Below are 21290 nucleotides of genomic sequence, written 5' to 3' on the forward strand. Positions count from 1 at the left end.
GCTGTACTGTAATTTGTTTGTAATTATACCTATGTAAATATTATAAATTAAATGCATCAATAAGATATTTAATAAAAATTATTCTTATTTTTAATTAAATAATTAATTTATAAGGATCTAATTAAAATTAACTTTTAACTTATAATTGTTCAAATGTTTTGGCTGGAGGTAGGCGTACTGGCATTGAGCCGCCATTAGGTAGAAATTGTGGTGATTATTTTGACAGTTTAGCTGTCGGCAGAATGGCAACTGCACTGCCGGGGGCATGGATCCTATGCAGCCCTGAGGTTTGGAATACCTAAATTTGAAAAAATGGTTGATTCAAATTTGAAAAATGTTTTGAAATTTCTTAAAAAATTTTCTTTTTTTTCATATAATTCAAAAACTAAAGAAAATATGGAAAATGCTGGAATAAAAAAATTTTTTTTTTACTGAAAAGTTTGGTTTTTTTTATTTCTGTGGAATAAAAATTGATTGAGGTATCACCGTTAGAAGTTTGCTTTTGAGTGCAAGGACCACCTTCCCCAAGACCTTTAAACTCAAAAATGTCTAAAACGAAGGGCTCAAGGAATCTGAACTTTACCCTTGTAGCCCTTGAAATTTCCTGCAAAATGGTTTTTTAAGCGATTGGCTAGCTTAAAAATTAAGGAAATTATCATTGAAAAACCAATCGCATTTTTTTTGGTGAAATTTTCAGAGCATGTAAATTTTTATATTCTTGACAGTTTTGGAGTATTTATGAATACATCTTATTGAGGAATTACAAAAAGTCTTCAGATGCTTCCAAGCAAAAGAGGAAGTTGCCGAATTAATAGTTGAAATACCCATTTAGCATGACTCGAGATTACAAAAAATTATAGAAGTAAAAGAGGTTGATGTCAGTAATTTTGACTGCCAGAGCTAAGGTCGATGAAGAAGTTCCTGAAATTAGGAAAACAAAATGTTCCTACGATGGTATATTCATCGAAAATTTTTGAAGCCAAACATTGCGAAATTAATCCTTTTTTTGCATTGTTTCACTGAGTGATACAATGTCAGTGTTCTACAATAAAGGCAAAAAACATTTTTCTATCTTGTAGAAAAAGGCTCGATTTAAGGACCAGGTAGAGATATTTTATAATAGTACTTCAAAGCTGGAAGAAATTTTAGAAGCCAGGAGATAGTGCACAATATTACTGTACGAGCTGATAAAGAGTTACAGTTAAATAAATTGAGCCGTGTCGAAGACTTCTCAGCATTTCTCAAGCAGATGCACTGAGTCCTTTATTAAAGCTACCATTAAAAACATTACTGTTAAATTATCTTCCCTGGTTCCTACAGTCAATGCTCTGAATGAGCACTTTAAGAGAGTATTTTCAAACCCAGGTATGGGTTGGAAACAAAAATACTCATCTAACTGTCTGGGGATGGATGAATAATGAAGTGAAGGCTTTTTACTACCAATTAAAATGTGGAAAATGCCTGCACCGGAGGAACTGCTCCAAATTATATTTTGCAATTGCAAAAAAGGATGTGGCACTACTTGTGGCTGCAGAAAAATTGGATTTTTTTATAACCCTATGTGTGGAACATGCTCCGGTGACAATTGTCCTCCAACTACTGACCAAGAGGAGGAGGCCGACAGTGATGACAGTTCTTGTGATGATCCATAGAGTTACAATAATAAAATGTATTATTATAATGTACATAAAATTTTTATTTCCTTTACTCTTTTTATTATTTTAGTTTTTAATTTTAAGTAAACATGATTGTTAACTTTAATCACAATGCTGGTTTGTAAGGTTTGGGACATTGCAATAAATTTTAAATTGCGTTAACAACTGTAAAAAGTCTATAATTAATTATAAATGCACCATTAAAACATTTTAAGCTGTTGAAGACTAAGTTTTTTTTTTTGTCATTTGGGTGGATGCTAAGCGTTGCAACGTTATAACACATCATAAATTATTTTTCAGAATATGGAACAATGTTTATACACATTTAAATGATTTTGAGGTACAAAACATTTACATCTATAATTATAACAATTTTTTTCATAAAGGGTGGTTATTAAGGGTTGAAACGTTGCAATAAATCATAAATTATATTATAAACAGTAAAGGGATAATTCATTATAAATGCACCAATAAAATGCTTCAAATTGTTGAAAACTATTTTTTTTTAAATTTCATCATAGGTTTCTAAGAGTTGAAATGTAGTAAAATATCATAAATTATTTTCCAAAACATCTACATGATTTCAATCTATGAAATGTTTAAATGTATGGTTTTTGAATTTTTTTTATTAAGGTGGTAGTTTTCAACCCCCAAAAAAACAAAAACACACATCAGGAACATATAACTTTTGAAGCAGAGGGTTAGATAAGCTTAATTACAAATTTTCATGAAAATCGATGTTGTCCAAAAGAATTCTGAGATAATACTCTATTTTACCGTAAAACGTTGGACTATTTATTTTCATAGCAAAAATTTTATATGATTATAATCTTTTTTAAAAACTATCTTATTTCGGTATTTTAACCAGCCAGTTTTCATAGTTCTTGAAGGTATAAATATTACTCTTATATTTGTTGAATATATCAAAATAATGCTCTTTTACTTATTTTATTGTCTTTGATCTTATTACACTGATACAATGGTAAAGCAACACACTGGTTGTTCCTTCTCCCTTCATTTGATATTTATTTCTGTCATCTATCTTCAGTTATTGAATTTTGTTTAAAATTTTCATTCTTGCTTTCCACAGTGATCTTTTGGAATTTATTCAGACATTTTTCAAAGTATTAATGTAAATGAAATTACATTTTTATCATGTAATTTATTTTTGTATCAGAGATGCCTATGTCATTATGTTTGTGCAAATAATAGGTTAAATTTCAAATTTAATTCAAGTGTTTTTCAATTTTTCAAGTTAAAAGAAGCATTTTGTGTTAGACATTTTAATGAAAATTAAAAAAAAAAAAATTGAATCCGAGTCCGATGTGTAATCACAGTTTAGAAAATATTGAAATGCCTTTAATATGTTGTATACAGACTAAAAAAATTTTCTTTTACATTCAGTTTTTTGTTTTTTAAATTGCAGAATAAGTAAACATCTTGTTTGGAAAAACAAGATGTGAATAAAGTTATTTTCTTTAAAAAATAACTAGTATTAATATTATGTAATATATTGTAATATTTATTTTATTATTATTGTAATACTAGTATTGCAATCAAAATATCAAGAAAGTGACCCACGTAATTCCATTTTAAAGAATTTTTGCTTATAACTGTAAACAGTTAAGATATTTTAGACTTGAAACTTATTGATGCTAGTTAATGTGATTTTGTTACAGGTTACCAACATTATGATTTTTGCGTTGTCAAAGAATTGGCTGAATTAAAACCTGCTTCAGATCAAACCGAGCCTGAAAGTGACAAAAATAATGATGATAAGTATGTTCATTTTATTTTTAAAAGGGAGTCAGAAATTATGTATGATTAACAAATAATTATTTCCATTAATGACAATTTTGCTTTCATATGCTAACAGTACCTTGTGATAATTGTTACTTTCAGATTGTCATTGATTTTCTGTTTCTTTCATTTTTTTCTATAATCATATTCAGATGTTTTCTCTAGGTGTGTTTTCATCAAAGACCAGAGATCAGCGATCCAGTTTTTGCAATCAAAGGACTTTGACCTAAAATCCTTTGTAGAATGTGTTGCTTGTGGTTTATTGTTTTTACTACATTAGATGATTTACAATGCACATTGATTATGAATCGATTAAAAATTCTTAGACAGATACTAAACATGACAGAAGAGCAGGAAGAGTTTTGGCCTTTTTCACTTCAGAGAAGTGCATCAAATAAGTCTCCGTTATCATTTTATACTACGCCTAGTTATAGTTACTGTTTACAAAGTTAATATTTACTTTGATTTTAGTCATGGATATCCATTTGGAATCAGTTGCAGTAAATTTTGCTTTCATAAAATCTGAAGGGGTAAGGTTCCAAAGCAGGTGATAAACTAACAAAAGGAGTATTAAGTGTTGATCTGTCCACGTTTACTTTTTAAATTCTTTTAGTTTTCCTGTGGATTCTGTGCTGGGATTCTTATTATCTATACAGGGTTGAAACCCTGTCATCATATTACGCTGGTAGACTAGTCTTTAATATAATCAAGAATTATATAAACTCTTGAATATAAAGATCATTTCAAAGTTCTTACTTTAACTTTATTTTAACTCACAGTAGAGCAGTAACATTAAAATGGTTTTAAAAATAAAAAAAGGAACCAGTTTATAACATATACTGAAAAAAAAAGAATTTACCATCTCAAGAGTAGCTGATTCTATAAGCAAGCAGTGCATTATCCTAAAAAATAAATAATTTCCATATTGCCAATAACTTTTCTGATTCTCATAATACATCTATTACTGAGTTACATGTATTCGAAGAGTTCATATGTTTTACTTTTATTTTAAGAAGAAAATAAATTTTCTTTTTTTTTGTGCAGTTAAGTGTCCTTAATATTCAAGGTTTAGACCTTATCAATTTTTGATAATTCAGAATTCTGTAACACTGTACTCTTAAAGAATAACTTAGCTCCATTAGAATTTGCTTTTATTATATATTAGTATATAATAAATTGTTTTTCTGCATACTTAGTTAAATGCTGAAAATGAAAGTTATTGATTACAGTATACTTTCTTTTTTCTGTTTAGCCTCCAGAACCACCGTAAGGTATTACTTCAGAGGATAAAAGAGGATGACATGTATGAATGTAAATGAAGTGTAGTCTAGTACAGTCTCAGGTCGACCATTCCTGAAATGTGTGGTTAATTGAAACCCAGCACCAAAGAACACCAGTATCCATGATCTAGTATTCAAATCCTGATAAAAGTAGCTGCCTTTAATAGGATTTGAACCTTAGAATTCTCAATTTTGAAATAGCTGATTTGCAATGCCAAGTTCACCACTAGACCATTAACTAGTCCACCACTAGGTGGACTATTAAGTACACTGTATTTATACACTTTAAAAAAAATTGAAACTGAATCCAGTAAATAAAAAAAGAAGAAAAAAGCAGTAAATAAACATGCTGTAAACTGATTCAGTAGTTTATTAGTCATTGGTTTTAAAGAAAAAAAGCATCAAACAGAATTTAATTAGAAACGTAAAAAAAAAAACAAATTTTATTTATGTAGTGTTTTAACATATTTATTTCTTTGTATAATTTTTTTTTGTGTGATCTTTGCATTGTTTTAAAAAAGAAACTCATTTCAGGTTCATGTCACTGTTATACTATTTTATGTTTGGTTTTTTGTGTTTCCCTTGGAAATACTGAATTTTTGTCATCTTCATTGATGATTGTTTATTAAAAATATAATAGATTTTTGAAAGAAATAAATTATTATAATTTTATCAGATTTTATCGTGGTTGTTTGCATTTAGGATGAGTTCTTATGTTTATAATAAATTGTTTTTAGTGTAAAACGTTTAAATTTGTTATTAAATTTTGTCTGCATATATTTCTGGTTCAACTAAAATGGTTGTTGATAGTGTTAGTAGAAGATTGGCTCCATAATTTCATCAGATTTATAGCAGCATTTTTTGTGCTCTTAAATGTACTAATATTTGGCATCTTTTAATTATTAAAGTAATTTTAAATTATTTTAGATAATTTTAATTGCAACTTTTCAGTGAATTTGACTCTCCAACGTAGCAAATTAATAATTGAAATTGATTTTTCCCTCATAAGTGCGTGATTATTTCGGGCAAATATTGGGTCAGAAGATAAAGTATTGTACAACAGTATTTTTTTTAACTCAACAATATCTAGTTGTTAGGAATATTGTCCATTTATAAAACTGTTTTACATAATTCTTTATTTATCGAATATAAGATTAAAATTGTTCCTAAAATATAAGATTGTTGTTAAACTCATTTAAAGAGTACTAATTTCATCCATGTACTCCCTTGGTTTCTGTAGTAAACCAGGAATGCTGGTAATTTTTTTATGCTTAAATGCCTTTCCCGTAATTAATTTCTGCACACATAAAATTCACTTTTGTTTTGAAGCCTCATCATGTAATAACTTTTCATGTAAATGCTTTTATCCAGGGATTGAGTTTTCATTGTCTTTAGCTAATTATTTGACAGTAACATTTTAATACTCAGTAGTTTCATTACAGTTACATATTTGATCCTTTTCATTTACTATAATTATTTTTTAAATTTTCAAAAAATTAGTAAGCACTGAAAAAAACCTACAGTTCAGCTCATGGTTGAACCAATATAAGCAACTTGTATTTATAATGTATGACCCTTCATCTTTTAATAATATTCGGTAAATATTACCTTTATATAATCTGCACCTAATATATAATCTAATATTATAATCTTTTAATTGAAGAAAATCACTCTGGAAAGCAGAATATTTCTACATCTTATTTAATAAATTTTAGATGTAATTTTTTTTCTATTTCATAAAGTCATTGGATTTTATTATCGTCTGTTTGGTTTCAGGATCTTCCATGTACCAAGTTCTAATGTAATTTTCCACATACGGTCTCAATACTACATTCCTAAATGACATAATAGATTTGGCCTTTTTAAATGTTTCAGGACTTTGTATTAAGTAATCATTTTACTACTTTTTACATTATTTCCAACATTTGTTCAAGTTAAACATTGAAATTGAACTTAGATATCCGTAATAAACTTGATTAATATGAAAAAGAGGGGTAGATAATGTGATTTTTTCATATGAAATAATTTGTGTGTGTTCATATATCCAAAAAAATTACAGTGAAATTGTAAACCGTACGGTAAGAGTCTCGCAGATATCATTTCTTCTGCTCAAAAAACAAAAATTTCTGTAACATAAATAAAACTGTTTTTAACAAAATGATACTTATATCAAAAGAGGTAAGATGCTACATTTCTATTTTATAAAATGACCTTTTTATATTTTATAAAAATAGATTTTATAAAATCACCTATATATAAGTATTGCTAAGAAGTGTATATTATATTACAGTATACAATGTAAGGGGTAAAACTGTAAAAGGGGTTTAGTAAGAGAATTGAAAAAAATTCCCTCTAACACGGTAAGGCAATTAGACTAGTTAAATAGGGCAATTACTCCTTTAGGAATATGTTTTAAATATTAGCCCTATAGCCAGTCTTCAGTGTTTAATTCACAAATGACTGGTTAAAAAATCAGCAATTTTTCCTTGACAGATTGAAAAAAAACTTGCACATTATATTATAGTAAAACATATAAATAACAAGCTTACTGTAATCTAAAATGATTTTGTTTACATTTTGATTTAATTGCAGTAAAATTATTAATTTTTGAAAAATAAATATTTTCTTAAAAACTGTTTAATATTCAAAACTCAGATAATTGGGACTAACTCTGTAGTAATAATATTGTGTTTTGTGTGATAGTTTGATAGTTTAATTTCTGAAATTATATTTGGGAGTAAACATAACTATAATTAATAATGTTTTTAATTTCATATATATATATATATATATTAAAAGCAATTTAATTACCGTACTCCTCTGTACTAATACAAATTAATTTATTTTTAATACATCACCCCTAAGTTCATAATTGAAATTGGATGACTATAAAAAAAAATTATAAGATTTTAAGGTATAAGTTAAATTTAATTGTTTTAAAAATATTTTTAACATAAAATGATAAGTGAATAAGTGTGGTATGTTATCATGGATTGCAAATTTATTATGTTTTTGTAAAATATATATATATATATATATTTTACATATATAATTACATATATATAATATATATATATGTGTGTAATTATTTGTAGCTGATGCGACGAATTAAGTTCATGAAAGCGCATCTGTTTGTAATGAAATAAAGTAAGTCATCTTATTTCAATTATTTTGTACTTAGGGTTGATCTATTATATATATATATATACAATACACAAACTTTATTGCATAAACAGTTATGAACACTGCAAACAAATATTTAAATTATAGCCCTATTTCTCTCAAAATAATTTTAACCAAATATTCATTTAAATATTCCACAGTATTTTTCATTTAAATTATTTAACTTGATATTTGATAAACATATGAGTATTACATTAGTTGCTCAAAATGTCCAATAGACATTGGACAATACACACTATTTCAATAGACACTATTGGCAATACACACTTAAGCGCGATGATTTAAGGATGCCACTACCTCCTCCAACATTTGTGGGCTGTTTTTTATTTCTTGGGTGCCAACCATGATTCTTACTAAAAGTTCATGTTCATTGTTGGATTTTTGAGCATACACAAATGACTTCATGTGTCCCCATACAAAGAAATCTAACTTATTTAAATCAGGGGATCTGGTTGGCCACGCTATTGGTCCTCCTCGGCCAGTTCACCTATTTGGGAATGTTTCATTAAGATGTTGAGTTACACAGCAATCAAAATGTACTGGGGCTCCATCATGTTGGAAATACATAACCCTTCGTGTTACCAGTGGAACATCCTCTAAAAGTATAGGAAGTTCATTTTGAAGAAAATTTAGATAGGCCTCCCCACACAGTCGACAATTAAAAGGACATAAGGTCCAATCAGAATATTTCCTACTACCCTGCACCAAACATTTATCGAAAACTGACAGTGGTAGTTTGATTCTGAGGTGGCATGCAGATTGGTGTCATTCCAAATATGATTGTTTCTTAAATTGTTTATACCAGCAAGTTATGTTTAGTTCTGTTTGGTTTCCAGTAAAAACAAATTTGAAAACATTGTGTTAAGTGTTCATTGACGTTGATTACATCATGTTTTTAAGAATTAAATTCTCTACAAGTTTTGTAGAAAATGTTTATGCATTTATTACTTATTTAAGAAAGTTATTTTAAGCTAAACATTAAAAAGTTGTTTTTTGGACCCCTTAATTTTGGGTTTTAAGTCGGATATCTTAAAAAATAAAGGAGATACAGTTGTAGACCTATTTTATTGAATTTTTCAGGTCAAAAACCATTAACTTTGCCTCTAGATTAACATCCAAAAAATTTCAGCAGTACAACCTCATTTCACTATATATATATATATATATATATATATATATATGTATTTTATTTTAATTGTTACAGATTATTGGATTTTGATGAAGAAAAAAATGATAAAACTGAGGAAGAGGAGATTGATAAAAAAGAAACTCAAGAGAATGATGATAAGAAATTAGTGAATGATACAACAGATACAAACAAGGATATAGTTGATCTAGGATTGGTATCTGATGAATTAGTCAATAATGATAATAGTAACAACAACAGTACCAGTTCTTCAACATTATTAGCTGGCCTTTTGAATTGCTCTAGCGCACGTCCAGATGATATATTCCTTCCATCACAGCTTTTATCTCAGCCTCAATCTTTACCCACTGCTGAAAAAATTACAAGTAAGTTTTGGAATTTTATTATCAGATATATATATATATATATATATTTTTAATTATGAAATTTATTTATTGTTACTAGTTTAAATTGTAAGCAAAAAAGGACAAGGTGATCAATTCAGTGTATTTTTAACGTACATTATCTTCAAATTTAATGTTTAATTGATTTTTATGATTATTTATAGAGAATTTTCTTTTTATCCCATAGTAGGCTTCCTTCAGATAACTTGGTGAAAAAAAAATTTAGAAGCAAAGAGTGCAAGATCTATTTAAAGAATAATTTTTTTAATTTGTTTTTCATCATATCAAGCTTCCCCAACGGGGAGTCTTATTCTTTAAGACTTTGGGGATTGACATTCCTACAGGCCTAGTCTCTGCAGCTGTCTTCCCACTACACACAGAGCTGCAGAGCTGCACACTTTACACTGTACACATACACTACACCAATTATAACTTTTACCCATAATATAACTACACAATAACATCCTATACTGTTTCTTATTACATTTACATTTTGTGATGTAGCATCACCTTACAGAACGCAACTGTAACCCAAGGTGGAAACTATCATGCTGGTGGGTGGATGGCTGTTCGTAGTGGATCTTGAACGATGTCCTTTGGACACCTGAGCGAACCCAGTTGTACAAGGTCTGTCCGGAAAGTAATGTCACCAAATCTACAAGTATGAAAAAAAAGACTTCTATGTCAAATGTAGTGTTAATGGTTATCCCAGGAGGTACAACCTCATGGTGGACGATCCCCCTGATGTGAAAAAACACAATGAGCATGGTCTTGATCTTTGATTTGCTCATTTGAGCCTTCTTGGGGTAAGGGGATGTTGAGGTGTGCCACTCGGAACTTTGCCCCTTTGTTTCAGGGCTGTACTGAAATATCCATATTTCACCACCCGTGATAAAATTGTTCAAAAAGTGAGGATCATTTTCACACATTTTCAAAACAATCTTGACAAATTTCCACTCGGCAAGATTTTTGGTTGTCAGTCAAAATTCTTGGGACAAGCTTTGTACATACTTTTCTCATGTGCAAATAAAAAAAAAAACACAATCTCATGAATGATAGTTTTTGGAATATCTAACATGTCGGCCATAAATAAACATTTATTCAATTGTCTGTTTGCAAAAGTTCTTTTACACAAGTCACATTTTTGTCATTTGAGGTGGTTGATGGCGTCCAGTGCGGGCTTCATCATCAACTTCTTCATGGCCTTCTGAAAATGCCTTGTGCCATCTATTGACTTGCCTTTCAGATAAAGACTCATCCTCAAAGGTCTGTTGAACCATTGGAAAAGTTTCTGCTGCAGACTTGCTTAGTTTCACACAAAACTTGATTGCATATCTTTGATCCAGTGAGCGCTGCATCACAACTTGTTGTACAATAGACAAAACAGAGGTTTACGAAATTGCCTGTCCTTCACCTCCAAGAGCTCAGAGAAAACTGAGCAAGCACTTGCTCGGTAATTGACAAACCACCATCGATCCTGGCGAATGATAAGAGTGTGTAGCAATGTACAGTCGCTTCACAGCAAAATGAATGACATTACTTTTCAGGCAGACTTTGCATTTAGCTCTAGCCTCTGTACGCGTGGGCTCTGCAGAGGTGGTCCTATATTTTTCCGATACTTGTGGGACCAAAATAAGTACTCCACAGATAAACCCCATGATAGTTGGTGGTCCATCTAAAAAACCACCAATGTTAGTCTTGTGAAAAGACCTCGATCAGCTTTGTCTGTTGGTGATAATTGTCCTGAGGTAAATAGTAATTTAAATGGTGACAAATCACACCTGCAATACACAAATGTCAGATTTGTAGTTCTCTGCAATAATCATCCAGGTTCCCTTATAAGTTTTCACCTTTCCTGATCAGTAAGTTCGTAACTGCTTCAGTTGGCTCCTCCAAGAATGTAAGAAAACTGAGAGATGGATTAATACTATTAATACCTTGAATACTAGCTAAGCAGTAATTTGCTTGGATCTTCTTGAGATGAACATTTGTGAAATTACCCAAGAGCTTTGTCTCCCTTTTTTTTGTCTTCAGACATTTGACTGGTTTGATGCAGCTCTCCAAGATTCCCTATCTAGTGCTAGTCTTTCATTTCAGTATACCCCGTACATCCTACATCCCTAACAATTTGTTTTACACATTCCAAATGTTGCCTGGCTGCACAATTTTTCCCTTCTACCTGTCCCTCCAATATTAAAGCGACTATTCCAGGATGCCTTAATATGTGGCCTATAAGTCTCTCTTCTTTTAACTATATATTTCCAAATGCTTCTTTCTTCGTCGATTTGCTGCAACACCTTTTCATTTGTCACTTTACCCACCCATCAAATCGAATGTTGAATTCATTCAACATTCAATTTCTACATTCTCCTATAGCACCACCATTTCAAAAGCTTCTAATCTTTTCTTCTCAGGTTTTCCGATCGTCCAAGTTTCACTTCCATATAAAGCTATGCTCCAAACATACTTTCAAAAATCTTTTCCCGTCGTTTAAGTTAATTTTTGTTGTAAACAAATTATATTTCTGACTGAAGGCTCATTTCACCTGTGCTATTCAGCATTTTATATCGCTCCTGCTTCGTCCATCTGTAGCAATTCTACTTCCCAAATAATAAAATTCTTCATTCCCAAGGTGTAATTCCCAAGAGAATAATGAAATGTCAGAGTGATATGGAAGAATCTATTCCCTCCCTTATTTTAACCTTCAACTTTCCCACATCACTGGAGAAAATTAAAAAATAGTTTACCTGTCGGTTAGAGTACAACCATTCATCCCTAACCCATGGTGATGTTTATGGCCAAACCACAATTTTGTGTCCGAACACCGCAATATGTTCTAAATGTACAAAAGAATGCCATAAAGATATTGACTATCAGGAGGAAGAAAAATGTATTTACTGTGGAAGATTGCATTCTGCTCACTCGAGAGATTGCCCAAACTTTAAAGAAGAAAAAGCAATTCTGAAAATTTATACCAAGCAGAAACTATTGTTTTTAGCTGCACGAAAAGAATACAAATAGACCCTGAAATCTAGGTAAATCAGACGTCTCTTTTGCTGCCACTACATCAAGCCAAGCCTCTACAAATGCAGGTAATAAACAGTTTGAAACCTGTAGTGAATTAAAACAGCTCGTTCAGATTTTGTCTGATCAGGTTGCCTCACTCACAGCAAACTATTTCAGAGCTAAGTAAGAGCACAAGCAAGAAAAAAGGTATTAGAAGAAAGGCCGGTATTAACAAGTAGTCTACCGAAAACCATTTTAATTGTTACACCGCCAAATAAAATCTATCAGAAAGATAATAAAATCTATCAAAAAATCAACTCTTGGTACGGTATCTCTGGCTACCTAGCTTCCAAATCCCACCACTATCTTGAGGTCTCTTTGAGGTTATGTTAGGGGATGAAGTGCCCGAAGAAACCAAGCACTTCATAAAAGTTATTAACACAAGAAATAAGAACCGAATAATATTTGACAAACAATCTTCTCACAGTATTATTTACAACAAAAAATCAAAATCAAATAAATTTTATGTATCTCTAATTCTATATCAATCATTGTTGGTGGAGATGAAGATGAAAGTGGCATTTTCTATATCGCGCCTAATGTAAGCAGTGACGCCGTACGCATCATGGTATGTGGCACCAAGTAATTCATATCCAGGTATTATGCCTCTTCTCCGCAATTGTTCCTCAGTGTTACTGCATGTTTCCTGGATTGCAACCAGATCAATATTTTCGTTCCTCAGTAGTTTCGACAAATACTGGCTCTTAGAATAACTTATGCTTTCCATATTTATGTGGCAAATTTGGACCGAAGGTCCAAGATTTCTTGTTGGCAAGTCCTGAAAAGGACTGTTGGGTATATCCAGCGACATGGCCTGCAGTTCATAACACTGTAGGCTTGTGTCTGCATGGTCAGGAGAACCTATCTTCTTGGTTTGTCTGACTGCCAGTATCTGCTAGCTCATTTAGCCTTACCCAGGGTGCACCATGTGGAGGCGAACTAGCTTTACACCCATATATCAATATTTACTTCCATTTATGAACATTATTGAGTTGAACGTTCAAGGTCTTTGTTCCTGGTTTGAGGATTTTAAGGTATTGATACATGTACAAGAACTTTTAGTAATGTACTTCCAGGAAACACACCTTCTACAACAAGGTTGCAGTAACTCTCAGAGGCTATTTCTGTGAAAGATACAACTTTGTCATTCATAGTAGTGAAAGTGCTATCTTTATGCAGTAAGAGTATCAGCTACAAGGATACCATTAACTACCCACATCTCGCAGTAGCCATAGGGATTTCTGTCTCATTCAGATTACACATCTGCAATCTATACTTCTCACTGAACACAGAGTTTGATGCATTAGGTATACAAAATCTCCTCATCAAAATGCCACCTTCATCATTAATAATAGGAAACTACAATGTCTACCATATTTCTTGGGGCCCAGCAATCTGTTCCCCTCAAGGAAATATCATAAACAGAGTGAGACAGGACTTGGACCTCTGTCTGCTTAATGGCAAATCATACACCTCTATGTCATCATCTACTAGTACTTTATTCAACATTGTCCTCTCATTATGCTCACCAGGTTTACTCCCTCATATTAATTGGTCTGTTTGTGACTTATATGGCAGCGACCATAAACCATTTGCTTTTAGTGCCAATCATTGCTTTTAGTGTCAACCGCATGATGTACAAAAGATCATGGAGATAAGATTGTTGAAAGACCAATTTGGAACAGTTACCATAAAGTCTTCCCGTTACAATATGATGGTAGTGCTGATGCCCTACATCAGCTTTCCTCTTTTACTGCCCTGGTACTTGAGAATGCTAGTAGATTCATTCCACAATCATCAGGAAATTCAAGGTGTCTCTCCATTCCAGGTGGAATGATGATTGTCAAAATGTGATTAAGAAACTGGCAGGCACTGCGTAAATTTAACCATAGACCTACAAATGAACACCTAAATCTATATCTTAGAGCTAGAGCAGAATGTCATCACGTACTCATAGAAGCTAGCAGAAAGTCATAGAGGAATTATGTAGACACCATCTTACATACTATACCCTCATCTGCTGTGTGGAGAAAACTTTGTGCAATTTGTAGATCCCACAAACAGTCTATCCTAGGCCTTATTCATGAAAAACTCATTTTGTAATCTGCAGTTGCAACTAACCTAACTGATAGTTTTCGTTTGGTGCCCCTAACTTTGTCATAAACTAATGAATTTCAAGGGATATAAGATACAAATGGAAAAAATACCATTAGAAATTTGTGATTCAGTCAACAAATTAATACTTCCTTTACATTCAACCAGTTGGCACATACATTAAAGAACTTATGTAACACCTTACCTGGACCTGACAACATCCATCTTTAGTACACTTTCAAACCTTCCCAGTTCGGCACTTCATCACCTACTACACATACATTTTGGTTGGTTCTCCATGCCAGTCTTCCCACCCAACTGGTCAGAAGCAATTGTCGTACCAGACCTTAAACCTCTGTATCGTTCCAATTTTAGTATATGTACTGCCGAAGCAAGTATGCCAGACCTTAAACCTTTTTTCTTTTTCCTGTTTAGCCTCCGGTAACTACCATTTAGATAATTCTTCAGAGGATATGTATGAGTGTAAATGAAGTGTAGTCTAGTACATTCTCAGTTCGACTATTCCTGAGATGTGTGGTTAATTGAAACCCAACCACCAAAGAACACCGGTATCCACGATCTAGTATTCAAATCCGTGTAAAAATAACTGGCTTTACTAGGACTTGAACGCTGTAACTCTCGACTTCCAAATCAGCTGATTTTGGAAGACACGTTAACCACTAGACCAACCCGGTGGGTTTAGACCTTAAACCTGGTAAAGACAAAGCACACTTATCAGACTATCAACCTATCTCCTTGATGACCATTTTGTGCAAAGTGATAAGAGAGAATGGGGTGATATCTCCAGAATAATGTGGGTTTCTGCTAAGTACAATCTTTCATTGATCATCTGGTATTGCTGGAAACGGCTATCCAAAATTCCTTCTGTTCCACCAATAACTCATTGCTATTTTCTTTGATATCAGAACGGCATATAATACAGTCTGGCAACGAGATATTCTAAATATCCTTAAAGAATAGAATATTATATAATAGGGAGTAATGGATAATATGCTTGCCTTTATTAGGGGTTTCCTAAGTGACCATTTATTTCGTGTTTGTGTTGGAGACTCGTAGTGTCACCTTGAAGAATGGAGTGCCTCAAGGAAATGTATTAAGTGCCACCTTGTTTACTATAGCCAAGTATTGCTAAGTGTGTGCAACCACCACCTGTTTAATGTTCTCTATTTGTTGATGATTTTGCCATATATATCACGACTCGTTCAACAGCCACAGCTGAGACTACTAATGAATACTATATCTCACCTTGAAACTTGGTCCAAAGTCACCAGCTTCATGTTCTCACTGGAGAAAACAAAATGTGTAGTCTTTTCTTGTCTATGAGACTATTTCATTCCACAAGTTAAAGGCGAGGTGTTTAAAAATTCTAGATATGCTACGAGTCCTTAGCAACACAGAGTGGGGAGCTGACGGATCATGTATGTTTTGTTTTTATTATTCTTTAGTCTGATCCCAATTAGATTATGGTTGTATCATCTACTCTTCAGCACATCATACTGTACTTAAGAGGCTGGATGCTCTACACATTCTTTAATTCTGCCCATCTTAAAGGACAACCAAATCACCCGATTCTTAAAGCAGTCCTCGCAAGCCCTCATTTCCAACGGTATGAAAACCATCCATATAATACAGCACCAATGGGTGTATGTACCCAGCGAATAATGGACCTTTTACATTTTGACCCACCTTCTGTTTTCCCAACCTATCCCTGTACATATCCGACTTGCCTGTTAATTTTAATTACAATCTCACCATATACACCCCTAGCCATCTGGGAACCCTGGTAACAAACATGCAGATTCCGCAGCTAAAGGTACATTTAGCCAACCATCTTTCTCCACTTGGGTTAAACTACTGATTTCATCAATTCTGTTAAACATACACTTCAAAAAAGATGGCAAGATTACTGGACTGCTACAGTGTATAATAAACTCCAACACATAAAAGACATGCGACTCTTCATACAGGAAGATTCGCCTGCATCAAATCACTGTGTGTCCGATGCGACTGCCACTTGACTATGCACCACATCCTTGTGGACTGTGTATGCTGTGTGAACTTGCATTGCAAATTTAAATTGCTGAGGGACATGCAATGCATGCTAGGAAATAACAAGAATGTACTAGACTGGGTATTACTACTTCTAAAAAAACTAATATACTTAATTAGATTTAACCCATCAAAATTTTGACATTATTTTGTTATTCATGTTTCATTTATTATCGTAATTGTTACGTTTCTTTTACTATTTAAATTTTATTCCTCTTATTATCTTAGTTTTCATTGTATTTTTTTTTAAACCATATTTTACTAATATTTTAATATCTGAGAAGAAGCCTCTTGTTATTATTTTTACCTGGGTGTTAACGATAAAATGTTTCTCGCCCAGAAAAAAAAAAATCTCCACGTTTCTTATTTCCTTACATTGGGCTATTGTCGAAAAATAATTAGTTACTGATTTCATTCTGATATTTAAATATTTTCATGTAAAACATCAAGAAACTTGTTTGGAAAAATTGCTTCAGTTTAAAAATAAAAATTCAGGTTTGAAAACAATTTGATTTCATTCTGTATAAATATAGTTATATAAGTTTACAAAAAGGTAATGAATATTAAAGAGAACTATGAGTCAGAGGTTGCTTTTTAAAAGTCTCTTTATAAGATTCCTTATTTCATTTCTCTACATTCCTTTTCTTATCTATATCAAGATGCAAGTTTCTTTTCTTGTAATATTCTTGCAAATAGCTTTTTTATGTTAAAATTTTTTGTAGGCCTATCTATATTGTAAGTAAAATTAAAAGTAGAAAATACATTATAAAAAACTTAAAAAAATAAAACAGTTTTTAAAAAAAATGTAAAAAGTAATTTGATGTAGGATTGAAACAGTTACCTACTAAAATGACAACTGGTTCCAGAAGGGTAAATTTTCTACTATTTTGCTATTATTAAATCAGAAGGTATAAGAAAAAATTGTTGTCTGTTTTAGTACTGTTTTGAAGTTACTTTAAGTGAGATCAACTATGATTATTGCCTGTTGCTAACAATTTGCACCTACATCCAGTATTGTTTACCTTCAGTGATGGAACCAATTAATTATACACGGTTAGCCATTGGCATGTTTTTGTACTTCATACCCTCAAAGTTACAAGATTCCTGAGAAATTTATAAATGTCAGATCTCTAAATAATTTAAAGTTAAGTTATTAATTTTAAGTTTTTTTTGGATAAAGTGTAAAAAAGGATCACAACAGAATCTTTCTTTAGAAAATAAAAAAAGAATGAAATCTATCCCATGTGAATAAGAGGGATTATTTCTGGAATAATTTGATCAATTTATAAACATGCAGTTAAAATATAGTTACAAATAATACTGTGTTAAATACAAGCACACAAAATTGTTTATTTTTTAAAATGTTAACTCCATTGAAACGTGTGCCTCGTGATAAGACTTTTATATTTTGAATGTGTAAAACTGGCTAAAATTCACTCATACTCATGTTAAATCAGTATGGTAAAAAGTTTTTTAACTCTAAAAATTTTTATATAACTGGATTGAACAGTTCAAATCAGGCAGAACAGGTGTCAATGATTTTCATCTTGTAGTAGAAAACCCTTGTAAAGAAAAAGTTTAGACTGACAGTTTGTAGAATCACATTAATAATCTTATTCATGAGGATGACATGTAAAAATTTAGGAAATTGCTGAAATTGTAGTGTGATTTTTCAATCCATTAACCATAATAACTTGAATTCCTGTAAAATGTGTTCAAGGTGGGTTTCAAGACAGTTGACACAAAATCATTAAGACACCCGAATTATCATTTGTACTGAACCTAAACAACAGTTTTTAGAAAAAGGTAATTTTTTTTAGACCATATAACTTCTGATGAAACTTGGGTTCACTTTTTTGAGCCAGAATCCAAACAACAGAGTATAGAATGAAAATATCCAAATTCAACCACCAGTAAAAAATTCAAAACCTGTTCATCGCCAAATAAAGTGATGCTAACAGTATTTTAGGACTATAAGGGTTTAAGAACAATTTACAATCAACAATGAATGCTACTGTGACTTACTAGAAGTAAATAAAATAAGTGAAACTGTTATAAGGAGGAAACTATAATTATGCCTTTCTCTCAAAAGGCATAATTTTTCTGCATGGTAACACCCATCCCTATATCACTCAAAAAAACATGAGAAGATATTTAAAAGTCAAGTCAGGAGGTATTACCACATCTTCTACTCTTCAGTCCTGATCTTGCATCTTCAATTTTTTTTTTCTCTCCTCAAAAACATTCTTGCATGGCAACAAGTTTGGCATCAATGAGTCTGTCAAGAATGGCTCAGACACCAAGATAAACAATTTTTTACTTCTAGAATAATAAAGCTCAGAGAAGGATGGGAATGGGACAAAATCCTATCTGTAACCAGATATTATGTTTAAATTAGTGTTAGTTTTATTGTTTTGAATAAATAATTTTTCTACGCTCATCTGTCTAATTATTGAATGATCTTGTAGTATTTTTTAAACAGTGTATTATTTTTTGTTCGTAAAAAAACTATTAAATCACTAGTTGAGTAACAAATACTGATATACACAAACTGTAAACTAGCTAAACACCATTTTGTCGGTGGGTTCAGAATTTTCTGGTAAGCATTATATTTTTTTATCATTTTATCTTGCCTTTCAGTGGCACCAGTCGAAATATCACTACAATAGTTTTTACATTAAAGTGTTTTCTGTGATTCTTTAATATTAGATTGTGTTGTTTAAGTTGATAATTTACTTTTCTTTATGTTTTGGTTCTCTCTTTTTTTCCAGAAAATGATAATCAAAAGGGTACAAATGCCTCCTCTAATCAGGTAAATCACCTTATTCACTCTGACTTTTAGAAAATATTTTTAAAATTGAATGAAAAGTTTTCATTAGTTAGCTTCTTATGTGGTGATAAAACTTATGAGCTTTAACTTCATAATAACAGTATTAATTTTTATTTTAAAGTATTTGACCTGGCAAAGAGACAAGCAAATGTTATTTTCAGTTAAAATATTTTAATAGTTATTACTATAAAATGAAGCAAAATGTGTGAAATTTATTATATTCAAAAGAGATTTATATGTTGCAAATTTATACCCACTTTAATACTCTACGGTAGGGAGGGATAGCAGAAGTAGGTATACAGTTACTATGCTCAACTGTATTGTAATGGTGATATATCTGTTATTGTTCTGTTCTGTTGTTTTCTTTTCTTTTCTGTGTCTTAATTATGTATAACTTAGTTACAATCTCTGTCATCCTTATTGTTACTTCATAAAGTTATTGCTTTTTTTTTCATAATAAAACCTGTGTACCTACTTTTACAACACCCCCCCCACCCCCACCCCCCCCACAATATACTAATTAAAACACTGGTTAAAATGATTAAAAAATAATAACATAGCTTTAGCAAAAATTTCACAAGCTTAATTGTTTTTAAATTCAATCAAGGTATAGAGATAATATTTTTAAACGTCTTCTTTATAATAAGTCTACAAACAGAAGACTCCCCAACTGAAAGTAAATACCCATTAAGCAATTTCATATAATATTTCCATACTGATTTTACCAGTATGGAATGTACTGTCGTGCCATTTTGTTGAAAGCCCATTGAGAGATAGATATTAACAATTCTGGAGTGAAGAAATGCATTCAGTTTGTATTTGTATTGTTTAAAGTTGATTGATACTGATTTCCTAATTGCATGTTTTTTGAACAAAGTATATGGTTTATTACACCCTACACTAAAATCAACATGCCACATTACTATAAAGGAACTTTGTGTTGTAATTCTTGGTTATTTATATTCAATGTTACATTATTTCGTTGCTGAAGATTGCAAAGACTGACATAATTGCAAAATTAATATGATATACTAAACCCATGTGTTTGATATAAATTTGTCTTTATATCTAAGTCTAAGGATTATAATCTTTTATCATTGCTTGGAAATGATAAAAGGTTATTACAATACTATAAAAAGTTATCAGTTGTAAAAGTTATTACAATACTATAGTTAGTTTTAATATTTTTCACTCTTATCCATTTGCTTTCAGTGAATGGAAGAAAGTTTAGTTCGTTGTACACTGATTTAAATGGAATAAAATTATATCATGCATGAAATTAATGTCACTAAGCTGATACTTTCTCTAAACAGGAAGTACAAGATTGTTTCTATGAAATTAAATTTGATGAAACAGTTTTATATCATTTCTCTGAAAAATATTTGGATGAACAATGCCATCTTCTTGTTTATTATCTGTGCTGTTGACAGTATCCCTTAATACTTAACTATGCTTGGGATGAGATCTTTGTAATTCATCCCCATTTGTGATACGCTACCATAAGAGCAATAATATAAAAATACTAGCCCTATATAATGTTTATTAAAATTAAAAGAGAAAAATTTAACTAATTTTTTTTACTTTCATGATTTTGCATCTCTTATGTCCCCATTCTTGGTACATATTAGCAATTATGAATAATAAATTAAATATAAACAACTTTATGGCATTTGCAGGAATTGGTTAATTCTGAGAAGAGTGAAAAAAGTATGCGATTTATCTCTGTTGATTTTCATCTTATATACAGAAGAATTACAATTATTATTTAATAATAATTCTCAT

At 31.2% G+C, this 21290-nt stretch overlaps 1 protein-coding gene across 4 annotated transcripts in view; it reads left to right on the top strand.

Moving 5' to 3' along the window:
- The window catches only part of ICA69 (islet cell autoantigen 1-like protein), a 65330-nt gene that overhangs the window by 38812 nt on the left and 5228 nt on the right, over positions 1-21290 (top strand). For all 4 annotated transcript variants that reach the window (XM_075369400.1, XM_075369398.1, XM_075369399.1 and 1 more), the window contains 3 exons: positions 3335-3434; positions 9123-9430; positions 19450-19490. In XM_075369400.1, the coding sequence (XP_075225515.1) occupies positions 3335-3434; positions 9123-9430; positions 19450-19490 (449 nt within the window). The remainder of the gene's footprint in view (positions 1-3334; positions 3435-9122; positions 9431-19449; positions 19491-21290) is intronic.

Source organism: Lycorma delicatula, chromosome 6 (genome assembly GCF_047948215.1).
Source record: "Lycorma delicatula isolate Av1 chromosome 6, ASM4794821v1, whole genome shotgun sequence".
Taxonomy (NCBI): Eukaryota; Metazoa; Arthropoda; class Insecta; order Hemiptera; family Fulgoridae; genus Lycorma; species Lycorma delicatula.